The 20,361-nt window shown below is 34.4% G+C and overlaps 3 protein-coding genes and 1 long non-coding RNA gene across 7 annotated transcripts; 2 read left to right on the top strand and 2 right to left on the bottom strand.

The window, feature by feature from the left end:
• Positions 1–704: 704 nt before the first annotated feature.
• LOC149743224 (vacuolar protein sorting-associated protein 53 homolog) lies at positions 705–4,541 on the bottom strand. Its single transcript, XM_089886186.1, has 2 exons — positions 4,397–4,541; positions 705–3,731 (listed from the first exon to the last, which is right to left on the bottom strand). The coding sequence occupies exon 2, from the start codon at positions 3,661–3,663 to the stop codon at positions 1,123–1,125; it is 2,541 nt and encodes an 846-aa protein (XP_089742312.1). The 5' UTR covers positions 3,664–3,731; positions 4,397–4,541; the 3' UTR covers positions 705–1,122.
• A 101-nt stretch (positions 4,542–4,642) lies between these two features.
• Positions 4,643–10,072, top strand: LOC149743223 (uncharacterized). 3 transcript variants are annotated; one of them, XM_089886266.1, is made up of 7 exons: positions 4,643–4,785; positions 5,853–6,485; positions 6,931–7,106; positions 7,328–7,482; positions 8,017–8,120; positions 8,698–8,823; positions 9,366–10,072. In XM_089886266.1, exons 2-7 carry the CDS (start codon positions 6,168–6,170, stop codon positions 9,717–9,719), a joined length of 1,233 nt encoding a protein of 410 aa, XP_089742392.1. In that variant the 5' UTR covers positions 4,643–4,785; positions 5,853–6,167; the 3' UTR covers positions 9,720–10,072. The 3 variants fall into 3 exon arrangements, with proteins under 3 accessions (XP_089742392.1, XP_089742400.1, XP_089742382.1); XM_089886274.1 differs by lacking the exon at positions 4,643–4,785 and adding an exon at positions 4,823–5,074; XM_089886256.1 differs by lacking the exon at positions 4,643–4,785 and adding an exon at positions 5,127–5,674.
• On the bottom strand, positions 9,196–19,980 carry LOC149743221 (putative ATP-dependent RNA helicase DHX34). 2 transcript variants are annotated; one of them, XM_089886149.1, is made up of 22 exons: positions 19,801–19,980; positions 19,214–19,392; positions 18,866–18,943; positions 18,464–18,662; positions 18,052–18,236; positions 17,615–17,732; positions 17,039–17,242; positions 16,662–16,787; positions 16,335–16,439; positions 15,910–16,105; positions 15,654–15,778; positions 15,242–15,416; positions 14,528–14,721; positions 14,039–14,152; positions 13,728–13,843; positions 12,740–12,905; positions 12,159–12,287; positions 11,778–11,987; positions 11,224–11,425; positions 10,784–10,948; positions 10,362–10,591; positions 9,196–9,872 (listed from the first exon to the last, which is right to left on the bottom strand). In XM_089886149.1, the coding sequence occupies exons 1-22, from the start codon at positions 19,843–19,845 to the stop codon at positions 9,726–9,728; spliced, it is 3,408 nt and encodes a 1,135-aa protein (XP_089742275.1). In that variant the 5' UTR covers positions 19,846–19,980; the 3' UTR covers positions 9,196–9,725. The 2 variants fall into 2 exon arrangements, with proteins under 2 accessions (XP_089742275.1, XP_089742286.1); XM_089886160.1 differs by having other exon boundaries at positions 19,244–19,392.
• Positions 10,582–13,882, top strand: LOC149743222 (uncharacterized). Its single transcript, XR_016385828.1, has 3 exons — positions 10,582–10,719; positions 10,844–12,913; positions 13,745–13,882. It is a non-coding gene; the product is annotated as an uncharacterized LOC149743222 (long non-coding RNA).
• Positions 19,981–20,361: the final 381 nt, after the last annotated feature.

Raw genomic sequence — 20,361 nt, 5'->3', positions numbered from 1 at the left:
TCCAACGGCTGGTCCTATGCCCGCACCTGGATATGCTTTTTATAGGAGTTGTAGACATGACTGTCAATTAAGGCAATCCATTAGTGACCAGCGTGTTAAAGCCATTAGGTTCGAGACACTTAAATATTAGCGAGCAACTAATCATATCTATTCAATTTACCAAAGTTGTAATTTCTGTCAAATGCGGAATTTAACGACGTCAATAAGAAAATTATAATTTATAGTAGGGTATCTTATCTTTGGATCATATTCAGAAAACACACAAGCAATGAAAACACCGAGATATAGTAAAGTGGTGGAATATGGGACACCGTTTAATTCTTTTTTCTCGCCCGATTTTTAGTAAACATTCAAAGAAAGTTCAAAGAATTATAAAACCGTATCTTGTCGGCTCCCACAGACCGTTGTTAATTGTTTAAAACACGATCAGAACATTTGGATGTTATGTGCTAAAGGTTTCCCAACGTAAATTTTAAATATGGGACCAGACTATTATTCCAAGTTAGTGTAACTCGCCAGCGCTAGGGTGTGGTGAATAGATCCAGAACGTAAAACCGCACGCTAGTAATATCAATTACCAACCAGTATATACTTTACCACGCAGCGCCAATATGTGATTTTACGGTAGTTGAAACGACATGAAGCTACATCGGTATCAGTCTTACTATTATAAAAATATGATTTTTCCAAACATTATCAATACATAAATGTTAAATTCTATTTACTCATAACAACATACTATACGAGCAGATGCACAAGCAGTTTATACATTGGCAATACAGCCATATGTTAAATACAGCTTCGTACAGTTAATGGGTACAATGAATATTTGGTAGATATACAATAGTACAATACAACCTACTTAAAATGTATTGCACACCAGTTCACTGATAAAATACATGGGCGGGAATCAAACATTCTTTTGACCCATATTAATTTAACTTTTTATAAATAAATTTATGAGACATCTATGTGTGCGAAAAAATAACATAATTAAATAAACATGAAAGATACACATAAAGCACAATGATTATTTACACAGGTGACAGGTACCATACATGAATGAACAGTTTATTACAAATCAATGTTGTTAATTGGCCATAATATATGGTGTAAGAGCATCTAGAGACGTTTTTTGATTAATTTTTCTAATTTTCGAATCCTGGACATGGAGTCTGTATCACCATTAGATGTTGTGGAAGCATTTAATGTGGCAGAGGAATAATTATGGGTGGGAACTTGAGCCCTAAAAGCTTCAAGGATAGACGCTTGTTCAATTTTTCTCAAACCTTTCATCTCAAGAATTTTCTGGAATGTATCTTGATCTGGGTCGACAAGAAGTCGAAGACAACTTGCAACGAAATTGGATGCGGGCTCGTGAGGAGTCATTACTACTTTGAGGAGCATCTCTGCCTTCGTCATTCCTTTTACCACAATCTTTGTGTAGGAGGTGGGTGGCTTTCGCGCTACTTGGGAAAAGATTGAAGGAAGGTCGAGAAGAATCGTTTTCAAGGAGTGAGTGTCAAGAAGAAGCTGCTCTGCACCTACAGTGCCAATGGGCTTGCATTTGTACAAAGAACTGATGAATCTCGGAATGAAAGAGTTGACGAACTTGATGCAGAATTGGGTGAAATACTTACGGGCTGAAGATAAATTTGCACGAACTGTCGGCACGGTTTGTTTGATATGGGAAGTGATAGCGGTGACGTAAGCACTCTGGTCTCCAACGTGCTCAACTGATGTCCAGAAGACTTTGGACATAGCGGCCAATGGAGGCTCACAGGCGGTCTCTAAATCTTGCACAAGGAGTTGTATGCAGCTTGAAATTACGGAGCTAAAAACTGACTTCTCTTCTGAGAAATCAATATTAGTTACCAACGCTGCATCAACTTTTTCCTTTAATTTTGTCTCAAGTTGTTCACTGGTTTCCAAACAGTAATCTGCTGTAGTTAAAATAGAACAAGTCAGGGTCAGTTCACCACTGCTAAGTCTGCTGGGTTCAGCAACTTCCTTTAAGCTTGCAGTTTCCTTTAACAAGTTAGTGACAGTTGAGAATGTTATGTTCCCACTAAGAGCTGTGTTGGTTGTTGATTTGGGAAGATTGCCGGACAAAATCCGTGAAGCATATTCTTTTAGGTACTTTTTAAACAACAAGCTTAAATCTAACATTGGTTTCCCAGTACTTAACTGAGAGCATTGAACCATGCACTTCTTGTAATACACAAATAAGTCAGCGCAGCTTGATAGAACTCCACTTTCCACATTCAAGCTGTTGGCTTTCATTTGTTGGCATTGAACTTGGAAATCTTCTTGAAACTTAGCTATAAGTTCTGAGAGATTTCTGTCTTGAGATTCAATGTAGATATAAAGGTATGGCTCAAAACAGCTGGATATCAATTTAATAAAAGGATTCTCAACTTCTTTCATTTTCTCAGGTTCTGCAGCTGGAGCTTCAGTTTCGGATTCACTGTTTTCATCTTCAAGAAATGGGTTTGTTGACTCCACCTTATTCTCCTTGACTGCCAGTTTAACGACATGCTTTAAATTTTCCCTTAATGTATTCCCCGACAAACGCTTCGCCAGCAAAGTTTCAAAATTTGTTGTTCTTTGAATAGCAAAGAGCAGAAGTTTGACATCAATTTCTTGCGCTCTCCGCTGCATCAGGTTGCCCAGATCCTTGTTTGTGATGTAACAGAACTCAACAGCAATGCGTTCCGAAACCTCCCACTTGGTAGGGAAGATTTTCCCAAGCTTGTCCTCAAAATCAATAAGCACCCTTTTAACCCAAGCGTATCGGCGATCAATTTTATCCAACCAAGCTACATCTTGTGTTGCTTCGAATAACACCTGGTACTCTGTAAGTTGGTTCTTGATGAATTTACCCAAAAGTTCTCTCTTCACGCCTGGATCTAAAACGTCGGCCACATCGCAAGCCTCACGTAGAACCACAGGGTTGATTCCAGCTTTACCTTGAGATATTGTAAACGCAGATTCAAATTCAGCCAGAACCAGTCGTGTCATATCTGCTTTTAAATCATCAACTCTGGTAGCAAGATCACGCACAGTAGGAATAGCTTTGTATTTGCTAAAGTGCTCCATCACGTTTAGGACTCCTTGCAGAAGACTCCCAGCTTCAGCAAACTGACGTTTTCTTGTCAAGTTTTGAAGCGTTTCCACCCCACTCATCAACATATGTAGATGATTATGAGTTGTTATGGCCTGTGTAAGATTCCTTTTTGCCAGATCAAGTTGCTTGATGTCCCTAGTTATTTCTTTCACCATCTGTTCCGACTGTTCAGCACGATCTTTTATGTTTTTAATCTTCGCAAACAACTCATGAATAGCAGTTTGTGCTTCTTCCAGAGAAGCTTGCCCATCTATACCCGCTGTTGTCTGTCTTCGAACAGCAGTCTTTATATCATGATCCACTTGAGTAATTTTCGCTTCAACTCGGTTCACCACATCATCAATGTTTGATAAAGACTGTTCAGTTGGAAAGAGTTCATTAATGTAACGAACAACGTCGAAGTCTGATTGCTCTAACGGGTTTGTACTTGGAAAAACTGAGTTTAAAACGCTCTGTACTTCGTCTGTAAGTTGCATGGAAGCATTAGCTTTAACTTCCCCGTCGGGTAAACTATCTTCAACCAAAGTACCATTCATAGTTCAAGGGATAAGAAGAAAGAAGGTTCTTAAAACTTCATTCAGTTTTAGGCACAATTATTAACGCACTGAAAAATACAGATTAAATAAAAAACACATGTATAGCAAGAACTTGCATGTATTATGTAATTTATATGCCTGCAACTTAGAAATGATTCTATTTTTTACTTGTTTACGGTCTGCATCATTTCACATTTACGTTGGTTTCTAAGATTTGTCTAACTAGGGGAATCACCAGTTAAACATAGAAACGACATAAATGTTTGCCAATCCCATAGATATCATATATGTTATATATATGATATCTATGGCGAATCCAAAATCACACATCGTTATTTTATAGGTACTGCAGGTAAAAACATCGGCGCCTTTTTCTAAAGACCCATTCAACTCACTACTGCTGTTATTGCGGGCGCATGTGTCTTTGGGATTGGGCAAGACAACGTTGGGCAAGACACTTACCGGCAATTCCGAAGGCGCCATGGCAATTACCCAAACCCAGTGATCACTTATATGGGTTGTCTTAATTATCATACAGACAGAAAATATAATCACCACTTTTCAGAAATGGTAACTCGTAAGCGGGTACGGGCCACGGGGATGAAACAAAGCATGTTACATGGTTTCTTACCTCGCTTTCCATTCGAATCATAATTGATTAAACTCCGGGATAATTAATAAGAATAAAACATTTTGAGGTATCTAAGAAATTTTAAAGATATATATAACTTACCAAAGGTATAAGTAACTGGTTTATGATGAGATTAAATGTAAAACTGGTCGCCCTGTGGTTCATACCTCGTTCTTGCCAGTATAGAATGCAAGCGATGTAAAAGCTAAATTCGGGCTTGAAACGGTCATCCAAGATCACGAATCACTGTGAACTTATTTAATTATGTCACAATGTTGAACAAACAGCCTGCTATTCAATCCTTAAAGCTGACTGGTCAGGTTGCCCACGTGACTGGCGCCATCAGCTGTTTAACGACGCCTTGCTGATTGCTCCGTGCATAAAACGCCTCTTCTATAAAGCCGACTATGTTTCAGTTCAGATGAAGTTGGTTCCACACCAGGTTAAAAATTGGAAGGCTTCAACAAGTTTTATGGGAAGACTTGAGTCAAGTATTATTTTATTACATTAGTGTTATATATTATGATATAACCTTTGGTTTTCACTGTGTCCATTCAATGCATACGCTTTGGTGGGTTTAACATTTTCCAAATTGATTGCCCCTCCCCGCTTTTGGTTGATTGGCTCGCAGTTCTCGCTTACAAAACACTCGCCTTCCAATGCGTGGCAATTACACTATACGACTTGTATACGTTGATGGTTGGTTTAAGTTGGTTCTGCAGCCATAATATGGATTGTATTTCAAGAGTCTAAGATTAGTAATAATAAGTTTAAACTATTGTAAGTTATACCCAAATATTACCATTCAGTATTGTTACATTATTAAACTATTGTTATTATTAACATTGTGTCTGATGTTGAAACTTAATCTTACTTTATCTTTAACTCATTTCTTTCGCCCGACGGTTCTTTGTTACGTCATAATACAAGTCAATTGAATTTACGTCGCAATCGCTACTATCGCTTTGAATTACCTCGCATCATTATATCGCGTCGTTTTCGCTAATATTGTTACGTCATAGTTAGGTCGTCGCTCCTCCACACTCGCTTTTATGACGTCACAATGCGGTTTGTTTTACGCATGCGTTTCGCAATTTTTTATGGGGCCCCATGCGCGTATTTAGGTCACTGTCAATGCGATTCTTAACAACCTGACGCGATTTTATAAAGGTCGATGCGGTGCGTATAACATTCGGGCGTTATTATTTTCTGTGGAAGATACGACGAAAGTATCCCGATTGGGATATGCGGAGCTGCTGTTGGTTTGACTCCTTGCCGTCAGACATATAATGGTGAAATTAGTAGAAACCCACTACCATTGGCTGGGGCTTGTCTTACCGTAGTAGCTTTCCACCAACGCCAGCCACATAAACTATGAAGGTATTTTGGTCCTGTTTTTATTTTACACAAGGCATTTCATTTAAAATTATGAACTTAAAAATATGAATTCAACATATTGAGTAGGCCATGCCTGTATCACGAAATTTGAGCTTACAACAAAAGTGAATGCTTAGTTTGTCTTACTTGTGCGCTGTGACTAATGTTTGTTTTTTTGCAGTTAAATATGTCAGTGCTTGAACTCTTCGTCAGTGCTTGTCGTCAGTGCTTGTCGTCAAACTCTTCGTCGTCCTCTTGGAGGCTATCGACGGGAATTCATATTTTATAACAGCAAAGCCGACCACTATTATAACACCAATACCGACCGCTACTACTAATAAACGTCGTAAAAAAACTGTTTTTTTAAATGAAATACATCTGAGGGGGAAATGGGAAAATAGATATATTATAAAAAAAGAAAAAAGTTTGTGTGTGACGTCACGACAGGGTAATTCCCCCCAAGGGAGCTTTCCAGAAGTTTGTCAGTGATTTGTTTATGATGAATAAAACTTTTACCGGAAAGTTATCTATTCTATCAAAAACGACATGCCAAAGTTACACGAAGCCATCACGGTGTGCCAAGTTGTACGAAATGAAACTCAAAACCAATACAATGGTTTCGTGTCGTATTATACCATGCGTTCATTTCATGGACGCTGCAAGTGATAAAACCAAAGAGATTAAAACCATTTCTTTGGATAAAACCAAACAAACAATATCTGGCATTTCGAAACAGTGGAATCATTTCTACCAAAAATACGAGCAGTTTATCGGCTTAACAGACGTTCAGAATGCACAAAATCAAGTGCAAAAGGTGCGTTATGTATGCGGGAATAAAAACTACTTAATATAATTTGTTGCTTAATACCCCAATATCGATTTACTACAGCAAAGTATTTCACTCTAGTAGTGAAGAATCCTCCCCTATGTTATCTCATAAACACATAACATCCAACTACTAACTTATAACATTGTAACCACTAACCCCACTCCCTTCCCTAACTAATAACCATTAACTACCAACCTTTAACACTTCCCAACAACCTAATGTGCAACCTACTGGAGGATTTTTTACTAAAACCTAACTCAACTAATCAAAACACTTCTCCGTTATTAAACAAATGGAAATTAGCAACAAAGCAACTGATGAAAACATATAACAAATAAGTAAAAAAGATATATATATATATATATAGTAATTAATCACAATGTGTTTCCATGGTATCTATAATGACTAAACAAAAAATAATATTTTTTAGCGGGAAGAGCACTTTTTGCAAGCAAGAGCAGAAGAGAGAAGAGCAGTTCGTGAAGTTTTAGCAATTCGTGATCAGTTAAAACATGTGAGGGAAAGATTAAGCCACGTCAATTATTCCAATCCATTGTATCCACAACTGGCAAATGAACAACATGAGCTAGTTACAAAAGAAGAAGGGTGTGTTTAACTTTATGCCTTATCTGGATTATTATATATAAAAGTTTAAAACTTACCTGATAAAAAGTGTACATTTTGAGACATGTAAAAAATTGTCCAAAAAAAATTTAGATATGTAAAAAATTAAAGTCTAAATGGTAATTTGTGCTATTTTGTTATAAATTCCTCAAACAGTATATGTTTGTTTCTAAATCCCTAAATTATACCTTAATTATCTCCAGAATGAAACTGACGCTGGAGAACGCAGAAGAGAATGAACGAGATTCCTTCCAGAAGTTATCTGCAGCGATGCGCAACAGTTACGAGAAAGAAAGAGCACGAGTGGAGCAAACAAAGAACTGGTCTCTGATTGGTTCAATCATAGGAACAATTCTTGGTACATTATCTCTGGTTTTGTTACATAACATATATAATATATATAGTTTTATTTATCTCTTCAAAAATGATGACAAAGGTTGTGTTATGTAAATAATGAAAAAATAAAAGGTCATTAACGGCAAAACAACAGTTGTTGAGACTCGATATGAATAAAAAGTGTGAAAAATAAAGTCAATTAAAAATTATATATGTTGAGTGTTGCCCCTAATTGTTATATACAAGGACAAAGTGGTCCGAGAAGTCGCACACCATACATATTTTTATAAAAATACAATTAAATTTAAACCTAATTAATCATACTTTTAACGTATTCTCAAATAGTGTTGTCATTATGTTTATTGAAATTGACTTCTGGGTTCTGATCCCCTGTACAACAGAGATTTTACGGCGCAACTATGTTAGCAAGCACCGCACCGTGCTTTCTAAAAAATGGTACAAGAGACTGCTATAATAGTTGCTAGAAAAAATTGCTATGGTAGTTGCTAGTAGGGATATCTTTCTGTTCTGCTTTCACACAAATCTTACCACACAGGTATGATTGGAGGAAGTTATATCAACAGAGTTCGAACGAATGATTTACGTCACATGATCGTTGAGCACGACCACAGCAAGGATATTCAAGAAGATATAGCTAAGGTTACAAATATTCTAATGATTTTTTAACTCAATGTTTTGAAATTTTTAACTTATTGTTAAGAACAATTTTTTGAATGATTGACAAAAATGACTTGGTTTGAATAAAATAAAATACATTTGGTTTAATGTATGTTTTATGTACATGATATATTAAGGCTTTATTCAATGCATGCTGGTCTAAGGGTTTGTTACACGCTTGGTATCTTGTTTGTTCTGCTACTTAATAAATGAATGTAACTTGTTTTATCCTTGTGTGATGAGGCAACGACAGTCAATATAATTTGTGTGTACTGTTTCATATTTCATATCTCATTCCCACGTACGAGTTTTAAGATTTGTGACTTTCTTTATCAGTTTCAATTTTATCTAAATATTTTAATTTTTTTAATGTATGACTGCCTATTTAGACAACCCAAAAGAAACAACGAGTTTTAATTAATTGTTGTTAAATGTCTATATGCCCACAATGGTACAGCAAATAAGTCTTGAACCGGTAACCACTTGTGTCTGGCCAGCTAACCACTGTGCTGGTTTTAAAGTAAAAAGTACAAACAATAATGATATCTCTTATGTTTAGGTGTTGCCTTTTGTTCACGAAAGATATGAAGATATAAAGGATTCTGTATCTCAACTACAAGCATGTCTTGTTCGTGGTTTGCTGGATAACCCACCTGAGGAGAATGAAACAGAAGGCAACACAATGGTATGCATATGTTTTATTTTATGCAGATTTAAAATGTGGTGGAGCTTTACGTAAATTCAAGCAGTAAGAGCTTATGTTGAGTGAGTTATCAGAGCATGTACAAATAAGTTATGACTTATAGTCAAATGATACTAAACTAAGCAAATTGTCAACATTTAGTCAAACATTCCCACCAGGGCCAATGGTTGGTGCCCCTACCTGTAGCCCAGAGTTACAATTTTTTGTAGCTCCTTGCTGCCACCGATGTGGGGTTATGTCATTGAGCAAAAATTTAACCGAAAATGCTCCAACCCAGTGGTGCCTTTTGGGTCTGTCTAGATTGTCAGCCATACCTTATAAAAAACAATCTGCATAAAATAATTACTCACAAAGTTACAAAGGTAGTATTTTATTTTTTTCTTATAAAATACATATGTAGTAATTTAGTAGGTAATACAACTGTCATTGATCCGCCATGCGTGGATAGATAAGTTACATTCAATTTTTTCTGTTACAAATTCAACTTATTTTACACACTGACTAATTGCCCTTATCTTACACAGGTGTTCCGGCAGTTTGATGTTCAATTAAAGGAGTTAAAAGCTCTTTGCAACAGTATCAGTGTACGACTGCAACACCAGACTTCTCCTACTACAACTTCCACTACTGTTACTAAAACATTATCAGAACTTAACCAAAAACTTGAGCGTTTGGAAGAACTTTTAGGAAAGGAAACAAAATCTGAACATTTGGTCCAAAAGAGCAGTAATGATCAAGAGTCTAAGACTGAGATAACTCAAGCAAAAGTTGACAATCTACCTAATGCTGATTCTAGTCAATTTGGGTTGTCGAGTCCCGTCACTGCTGTTTTATGGGGCGCAATCATAACAGCTGTGTATTACATAATAACGGTGTAACAATCGCTATTGTTTTGCATGTGAACGTTTGTGTTTTAAGATTTCAACGGCAGAAAATTTGAACATTTCATTGCAAACAGTGCAGTGGTAGTCCTTCTGTAGTGAAGGTATTGACGTACTTCCTTCATTCTGTGAAGTGCTGGCACAGTCAGCCTGAAAATTAATTCAATTTATTTTACAATGCCAAAATATCAATCGTCATTCGTCAATCATGTTATAATGTAAATATGTCGATAATAATAAGAAATTTTGTATTGGTAAGATATAGTTAAAAATATTTGTAGTATTGTAATACAAATAATTTGTTTTAATGTTGAAAAAACATCCCATATAAATCAGTTTCTTTATTCAGACCTGAACCCGTTTACGTTTAGGTGTGTTGACTGTTATATTATTGCTGGTTAGAAAGATAGTATTTTAAACAACATACAACCACAAACTTTACTTCAAAGATACTACAACAAAGATTTTTTAACTGTACAAAATTCTTACTAATGAAAGTAAAGATAGTAGAATCTAGTTTGTTTAACCTTTAATTAGATCATGAGTTTGGGTCAAAAGAACGGAAAGTTGAAAAAGTAATTGGCCATTGAGAAAAAAGGTAAGAACTCCCATTGTGAATACACCATAACTTGTAGTTACCTCTGTATTTTCTTCTCCAGTGCAAACAGCTTGATGACGTAACCGCTCTGATACTGTAAGAGGAAGCTTTACATTACAGTTGGGGCATGTCCAGAATTCTCGCAAGTAATCCCCACCCATGTTCATGCCATCACTCAAGCAGTTATATGTCAGGAATGGAGATAACTGGACGCCTCCTTTAGAAGGGTGGGGCAGGGCTTGGGATAATTTTACAGCAAAATTTCCGATTTCTGCAGGGTAAGAAATGGACGTGTTACATTATAAAAACGCATCAAATTTTCTGATGTTGGAAATGGGCCTGTTAAGCGTTACAATATAAAAACAAAGCAAAATCTGCGATTTCTGCAAGGCAACAAATGTAAGTATTTTGTGTTATATTACGAAAACGCACTACTTTACAATTTGGAAAAACTTGGGCTCACCTTCATCACTGTACTCAGAATTGACGTTGGGTCCGACATAAAGTTTCTTTTTATCTGCAGCGGTTATTCTTCGTACTTTGTATTCAACTTTGGAATCGAGAAATTCAGGAAGTTTTATTCCAAGAAATTTTTGAAGGTTTCGAGTTGAACGAGTGGAACCCAAGCCTGGGAGAAAAAAATGTGTTGTAACTGACTCAGGTTCATAAACCTGGTTAAACTTGGGTGTCCCAACCAACTAACACATAAAAGTTCCAGGTTTTTGTGGGTTAACAGACCTTTATATTGGTTTTAGCTTAGTTGGGCAAGAATTTAATATACAATTTTTGTTTTTCTTTATTTTTCGTAGCAGTACTACTTCATTTGGGGGCCTTAGTGTGAGTTGACACTCATTTTGGCGATGTCATTTGTGAAATTATCAAGTTATAATATAATTTTTAAACCTTCTTTCTTTGAAGCATTAATTCTTAACTTTAAAAGTTGGTTCCAAGCAGTACGAAGTTGTAAACATGATGCAACAATGCCTTGACTTTGTGTGGCATCAGAGATGCAAATTTCAATCCATTCGTCAACAATTATCCTTTTACATTCGCCATCTGTGTCCAATGATTGTGAGAATAGAAGAAGAGTCTGGAGGGTAGGAACCTGGAGGAAACATTTTCTTTTAGTTTTTTAAATAGTGTTCATAAGAGGCTAAAGTCTGGGCATTACAAAAAAATTGGCCTAAGAGATAGTTTAAAAAAAAAAATTATATACCTTTTATACATTTTTAAATAATTTAATATATGGAGAATAATGAATGAGAAACAAAAGATTTGGTCTTAAGATTTTTTTCTTTTTCAATCACTTTAATTCAATAGAAGATGTATAATATCATGGAGTTATAATTTATTAAAACAGGATTTACCAACATGGCAAGAAAAATCGTCCCATTAAAGTAATATGAACAACTAAAAATTCAGGACCAAATATTTATTCATGAAAACTTTGTAATTACCCTCATAGTGTTAACTAAATAAGGTTTGGTTGTTTCTAGCAGTGACACATATGACAAGAGCTGATGTTTGTGACTTAACAATCCCCTTTGTGATGATTTGCCCTCTGTGATGTCATCATCCTTACCAACAGGTTCAAGGATATCCGGGTGATTCGCGAAGTAACTGTTCGGGTGAAGAACAACAAAAAGTTTGTTCTTCGTGTGAAAAACCTGAAAAAAAAAAATTGTTGAAAAACTGATGTGAAAAAATGATTGTTAAAAAATGATTGTTTTTATTACCTATTTGTCTTTTAATATTAAATGTCATTCCAAATCAAGATTTAATGGTTTGAATGCTAATAATGACTTAGTTAATTACAAATATTTAATACATGTACATACTTGATCTGAATCTGCTGTGTAGGAATTACAATTATCAGGAAACGCTAGCTGGGGATAGAGACCAGAACATAGAATAACTTTCAACAAGATGACATCTTTAAGAGTAAAGTTACGCTCCTCACTGGATGCCTGGAAAATACAATTAAACTAATAAATTATACGTGAGGAATTGATACAGTTAACATAAATGTATCTTGGTCCTATAGGCGCCTAACCTGGGGTGGCAAGGTAGACATGTTCACCTTGGAATTTTCTGCATAAATTATTTTTTCTGCATTTCTGCATAAATCTCAAAACATTAGAACCAATAAGTTAGATTTGTATCAGATTTGTATCCAATGCAAGTCCAAATATTCCAGCCTAATGTGCATTTTTTAAAGTTTGATGCATATGCTTAGTCTAATTACCATATGCACAGCAATAAACATCAGAAAGCTAAATTAAAACACAAGTGTCTTATAAACTGTGCGCCTTTTTCGAAACCACTCATTATTTTAATACTTTTATATAACTGTTATGTCAATCACCTACTTTGTACAACTTGTTAAAGTTTTAAAAAATTTTAAATGTCAATCATATACCTTGTACAATTTATCGAGATCATGTCGGACTTTAAACTCCAGATCCTTCACGTTGGTCGTCAAGGAAACGGTTTCATCATCATCTGCATCGCTCGCATCATCGGTTGCTACGGCGACGTACTTATGATCGGTCATTTTCAAAACTTTACGCTTGCGAGATTCCGTCCTTTAAAAGTAAGTGTCAGTTAAAGTAATTTCAAATGCCTGAATAGTTTTAGCTATGCATAATATAACATAGCTTTTTTGTTTATCTCATTGAAAAAAAAAGGAAAACAACAGCAAATGATTGTCGTAAAATGTAATGAATGTAATGAATGAATGAATGAATGTAACTTACTTTATCCTCGCGTAGCCGGAAAACGACAGTCGTTATCACACGGGTTTAACACCTCGTGCCAGCTTACGAGTTATGTATGTTACTTTGTGAGTGATTATTTTTTTTGGATTTTTTCATTTTTTTTATGTATGACTGATAATTTGGACAACCCATTAGTGGCCACTGGGTTGGAGCAATTGCCGTTAAGTGTCTTGCCCAAGGACACATACGCCCACAATGGTAGCAGCGACGAGCCTTGAACCCATTACCTAATGGTTACAGGCAGGCGCGCTAACCACTACGCCACGGCACCGGGTAAACACACAATATAAAAAGTAGTTGGAAAAAGCTTCATTAAAAAGGCGGGGCTTTTGCATCTATAATTCACAATAAAATCTGCTCCAATTTTTTTAGTTCAATGTAAAAAGCTAAATTAGAAAAAAACATTCATCAAGAACTTTAAACCAATTTCGATAAAATTATTTAGTCATGTATTGTGACTTGTTGGTGGTGATTAAACTTAACAATGCCTTTTGCAGTAAGTATATAAATACAAACAAATATCATTTTAACTGGCCACATATATAGATTTTAATTATGTTTAGCTTTATGTCTAGTTGTCAAATTAAAACACTCTTTTCCATAATCCTGAATTCATGTAACGATCTTTACCTTTCTTCCTCTTTAAGCTGACGTAATCTTTTTCGATCTGCATGTCGTTGTTTACGTTTGTGACTCGTCTCCCCACCATGACTCGACTCTTTTTCACCCGACAACAAGGAATTACCCTGAGTCATAATGAAGAAATAAAAAAGATATTGTTTTTAATGAGATCCATTAATGTTTGTTCAAAAACATAAGAAAACAGAACATAGACAGAAAAATGAAATGCCATTTTCGCAGCCGCGTTTATCACTTCAAAATAAATACCTACTTGGCTAAAACTCGGATAAAACAAATTATAATAAAAATGAACAACTTACTCGAAGTAAATCGGTGAACTGCCTCTTAATATTTGCCATTTCATAAAATCTTTGTTCCTCCAATCCCCGCCTTTTACACCAAGTACGACTTGATGCTTTGCCCTCAGCTTTAACCTATATACTGTATCCCTTAAACTTACATAAACTGTTTTTAGCTACGATAAAATCTCTGTTTAAATTTCAAAAATACATTTATTTTAGATGACCATTACTTTGAAATGCACAAATGTTTATTAAGGTTATTACATGTGCCAAGATGACTGGGTAAACCATCCCTAATAGTTGTACGCACATTTTATTCACACATTTTTTTTTAATTTCTAAATATGTTTTGGTCATGACGATGACATAAAATGAAATCATGTTGTGCACAAAAAATATTTACTTGTTTTTTTTAAAACACCTTTGCCTATTATTCATTAAAATCAACTTGATTTTAGGTTATTCTTTTTGTTATTTTATAAAAAAAAGGTAAAAAATGTCTCAAACCTTAATCCATTCATCAAAGATATTGAGTAAAGTTATAGGATCTCCGTGTGTGGATTCAATGGGTCGCCTCCTTGCCACCATCTCGGGGTTATTATATGCTGACCTTGTATAAGGGGATTGAACGCTGAGAACCGAAGCAACTGACATCACCGGCTCAATAACGTCAAATAAGCTTCCCATGATCAACATTTTGCCTGGAGATAACATTTGTTTTTAATCTTAAATGTAAAGTTACTTGATTTGTCCTCACATGGCCTTGCTTTATCCATGCAAACAACAGTTCTTATAACACAGATGATCTGTTTTATATAACACAGGTGTTCTGTTTCCTCATGCCCAATTACCTATAGACAAGCAGAGTAACCACAGTGCCATAGGGCCCGACAAATTTTACTTAAGAAATTGCAGTTGTTTTCCGTGCAACAAGCCCCATTAAAGTTTGATTTTTATCATTTGATGAAAACTGTACAAAATTATACACTGTGGTGCAGTTTAATTGTTAGACACACTAGTTTACTTCCACACCTATTATTTCTATGTATGTAACAGAAAAATATTCTATGTAACAGAAAAATAATTATTAGTTAAAACATGACATACACCTTCTGCCTATTAATGAGCTGTAATGTAATCTATTTAATAAAAATTAATATAAAGGTGAGTAAAGAAATACATTTAGAAAGCAAAAAATCTTCTGAAAAACTTTTAAATTACCTATAGCGACATCTACTGGCAGCTGAGCTAACATTTCTCCAAGTGGAGAAATCTCTTCATCACGCCCCAACGCTTCTTGTTCTTTCAATCCAATTATTGCATTGTTAAGAGCGCTCTCTGGTGGAGGTTCAATAAACGAGAATTTCCGCACATCATCAATTCCCATGCTCTTCATCTGGATAAAAACTTTTAAGTTACCAAAATTTAAGTAAAGGTATAAGAAACAAAGGTAACGCTTTATTCTTTTATTTTTATTTATTTGTAATTTATGGCTGGTAACTCAGACACACTAGAAGGGTTCAATGGGTTGGAGCAATTGTTGTTAAGTGCCTTTTGCCCCAACACGCAGGCCAACCACTGTGCACGTAGAATGTTGTGGTTATAGATTTTCATTAATAATTTCGACATTTACCTGCAGTATCAGAGAATCAAGTGGCACGCGTTGTATTTCAGGTACAGAATATTCAGCAAAGGCTTCGTAATCTTCCTCAGAATAAAGACGGAAACAAACACCAGGTCCGGTACGTCCAGCACGACCTACATTTTTTCAAGAGTCATTACATAACCCATTCTCCTCTTTCTCAAACATAGGGTTAAAAAATGCATAATGTAACAATGTTTATTTTTCAAGCTTAAACATTTTTCCTGAAAAAAATCCTCATTTTTACCTTTTCTTTGTTCAGCGCTTGCCCTGCTAACCCAGAACTCCTGAAGTCGTTTCATTTTAAACTGAGCATCGAAGCTCATCTCCTTTACACGACCAGAATCGGCAACGAAACGAACTCCGTCAACCGTGACAGAAGTTTCGGCAATGTTCGTTGATAAAATGCATTTTCTAACACCGTCTGGTGCTATATCAAAAACCTGAAGTAGGATTTTTTTTTCAATTATAATCAAACTTAACATATTTCAATGCAAACTCTTGTTTTAATGAAATATTTTAATATTTTTTATTTCTGTAAAAAATATTAAAGTGACTTACACAGTTAAAATTGAAAAACTAAATTTGGCCAAAAAAGTTTACATACTTTACATATACAATCTCAGTAATTTACATATTAATCGAATTACGTTAATATTATACAGTACACACTTTGTTTTGCTCTTCTATGGACAATGTACTATGAAGAGGAAGAATTATCCAGTTTTTTGTTTCCTCTGCATAAGCTTTGTCAGCTTCTTCTATTATTGTTATTTCCTATAACAACATAATGTTAAAGATCAAAATACAGTTTTAGGCATTTATTTCAAACAAGACTAAGAACATGAAATACATGAATTTATTGTATATACAGTATAACTATATACACTTCTGCAGAAAAAGTAAAGAAAAAGAGTTGGAGAAAAAGAAAAAGGGGAGCAATGCAGGAAGAGAAAATGAAAAACAGAAGAAAAAGGCAGAAAGAGAGAATTAGGTTACCTGCATTCCTGGAAGAAAAATCAACAAATCTCCTCGTTCTGATGACGGATACTTTTTATCAATCTTCTGTAAGATCCGGATATATGGCCGAGGATCTAATTTACTTGACTTGTTTCCTTTGTCCTCCTGGAAGCAGGGAATCAGTGATGAGTCATGCAGATTAATTTAAAGATACAATATTTATAACACTTTAATATAACTTTGACAATATAACGTATTTTTCAGCAATTCAAATATAACAGAAAGGTTAGGGCCTGTAGTATTTTCTAAACTAACCATAGTAATATTGTAATTTTAACCACCATTAAAATTACAGTATTATCATGAATGTTCATGTAGTATACAACCAACAAAACCAAATTTTGAAAAATAATTACCATAGAAATAGGATGATATTGCACTTGAATAGGATAAAGTCGTCCAGGAACTTGAATGACGGGCGAGTCTTCAAAATATTTGCAAAATAACTCAAGGTTTATGGTTGCGGACATCAGCACAAGACGTAACTCTGTGTTTCCTGAAGAAATTAAATTTCTCAACAAACCAAGGAGAAGATCAGACTGCAAGTGACGCTCATGGATCTGCAAAAGGTTTTATACAGAATATTGCTTTAAATGAAAGAATGCATTTCAGCCATATGAAAAGTATATGTACCTAATGGTAAGTAGCGGTTCATATGATGTTAAGTAAAAAAAGTTTTTCATATGATGTTAAGTAAAAGTTTAAGTAATAGATTGAGGATATAAAAAGCAACTGTGTATGGTGTAGCTGTGCATTGGAAAAAAAACATGGCAGGTTTTAAATAAAAGATACTTTTTTTACAGCCATAGATGATTTGTCCGTAGAATTCAATGGCAAATTGACAATTGTTAAGATTGCTATATCACTTGTATGAATATACATTAAACCTTATTTAATAATTACAATAACGCATAGTAAGAACCATGTATTACCTCATCTAATATTATAACACTATACTGAGCAAGGTTTCCATCTTGCTGCATTTGTCGCAGTAATAAACCTTCAGTTAGAAATAATATTCTCGTTGATGAAGTCTTTGTTCCTTCAAACCTGCGATAATATTTAATCTTAAGAAAAAAATACAAAAAAACTATTTTTGGCACAGTTTCCAGAGTAATTTTTGTAACCAGTAAATAATTTTTAAAGTTTAATGCTGTGGCCAAACTTAATTACATAAATGTGTTATTGTCAGTGATCAATACACTTTGTTGTAATGGTTCAACCCAGTGGTTACCTATGGGTTGTTAAAACTAACAGCCATACAGAAAACCCAAACTATCACCTACACAACTACAAATATGGTAACTCAAACAAATATTTAAAGCCTAAAATTAGAAATATAAACAAGCTGTCAGTACTAACATATTACCGAATTTTGTACGCCACTTGTGAACCATACTGGTTCAATGTCTCAAATCCAACCCGTTTTGAAAGTGAGATTGCTGCTATTCTGCGTGGTTGTGTACAAGCTATATTGGTGAATCCAGATCTTAGTAAATACTGTGGAACTTGGGTTGATTTTCCGCACCCAGTGTCACCAGCCACTATAACAACCTATGGAAATACTAGTAAAACTTATTAAAGAAAATCTCATTTTTAAAGGTTGAGAATATAAAAATTGTTTTTATGAAGAAAATGTTGATTTTAAATTTTAAGATAATTTTTTTATTTTTTTAGTTTTTCCTAGTATAAAATTGATTGGATTGTTTAAATTAAAAGCTATTTTTTTAGCAAATTATATATGTTATACAACTTTATTACCAATATCACATATGCAGTACCTGTGAGCTTTTTACAGCTTCTACAATTCTCTCTCTGTATTGAGCAATGGGAAGATTGGATTGTTCAGTTTTCAGTTTTTTTAACTTTTGAAAACTTTGTTTTTGACAGAAATCAAGATAATGTAAAATTCCTGAGTGGAATTCCTTGAGTCTGGTTGCTGTTAAACCATCGTCCACTTCACTGTATCTGTCTGTGGGTCTGGCAAAACATAAGTTGGGTGCAATGAAAACTTAATTGAGTAAAAAAGCAGCCATGAATAAAAAATATAAAAGGCCTAAAATTAGAAAACATGAGGTAGAAAAAAAAAACTAAAAAGTTTATCTAAAAAAAAACTTTAGGGGTCGTTTGAAAAAATACACTAAACATGTAAATAAGCATAAAACATGTTAAAAAAAACTAACCTTGTCGACTTTTTACTTTTGTGACGACGTTTCTCCAAAATTTCATCAAAATTTGCAACTTCGCAATTTATTTTAAACCTGCAAAGCAAAAAAGTCGTTATAAATTTAGGTAATGATCGGATTATAAAGAATGAAATGGAAACTTATACAATTTAGGTTGGTTGCAAATAACAAGACAGATTTAAACATTTAAATAATCTAATTTGTATTCATTACTTACAGCAACATAATTTATAAATTTATGTGCAGGGTACACTAGTTAGGTATCGAAAATAATCAGCAAAATGAACTTTAAAAATAAAAACATAAAATATAGATTGAGAAGTCCTATTCAGCAACAATCTCTACCTTGTACTAAAACAACTTGGCAAACCCAACCTTTCACTACAATTGCTTGTGTTTGATTCAGTTGGTTGATTTGTAAGTCCATGTTTTGCCTGGTATTTTCGAAACCTTTTAAAAAACATCCAAAAATCTTCGTATTTTTTCGAACCGTTGGGAATAGAACTTTCATTGTGAAAAAATATCTAAAAGAATATTTAAATGAAACGAATTAAAAGCACCACGACTTCTTTAGGTTGCTACTTATGAAATGTGTGTATATGAAATTAGTTTTTATTTAAAACGCCAAGGGGTTTTCTATTTTTGTCAATAAAATTTAAATAAACTACTGCACAGGTAGAATGTTTGTGTAGCCTATTGTTTATCAGGAGCACATGATTCATAGTAAACTGACTTTTATTAAAATGCTTTTGGGCTTATATAGTTGAAAGTTGTGACACAAACACATATCCTTTTACCCAAGCAGGAAAAAGCATGCATTGACTGGGTACAGACTATTTTACCAACACGTCCAAACGTATTCATGAGTTTACAATCATGACAATGTGTTTACACTTAATTTCATAGAAAAAAACAATTCAACAAATTGTCACCTTATTCAGCTCTGATCTGTACAATTCCCAGTTAAAGTCGTCCATGCTGTTGCATATAAGCAAAATGTTAAACTACTATACGGGAAAGTCCCTGGGAAAGCCCACGGATCGGAAACACTGATATTCACTGTTTTCTATGACGTTAAATAGAAAATGTAATGTGCAGCGATTTTGTAGTTTCTGCATAAACTTTAGGATAAAAGTTTATTTAGAATTCGTGGTCGGTCCTTATTTTGACGATTGGCATGTTTGGTTATAGTCCAGTTTTTTTTTTTGTAAAATCGTTTGTACACTACTGCTTAAATCAGTATAGAACTATAGATGTTGTTAGTTCGAAATAATTTTGATTCCAATACGACACACCTTTAACTTTATTCTATATTGATGTTGCAACATACTTGTCTAGGTCACATTATTTATTCAATACAGTTAAAGGGCATAACTACTAGCCATCATCAAACATTTGTGTGTCTTATTTTGCTGTGCTTTGACCTTCTTTAGCCTTGTACCTCATAAAAAATACTTTAGCTTTTTTACCTCATAAATTGTACTTATCATTGT

This window comes from Ciona robusta, chromosome 1, assembly GCF_009617815.1.
Source record: "Ciona robusta chromosome 1, ASM961781v2".
NCBI lineage: Eukaryota > Metazoa > Chordata > Ascidiacea > Phlebobranchia > Cionidae > Ciona > Ciona robusta.
The sequence above is the reverse complement of the archived record's forward strand: the minus strand, read 5'-3'. Positions and strand labels throughout refer to the sequence as shown.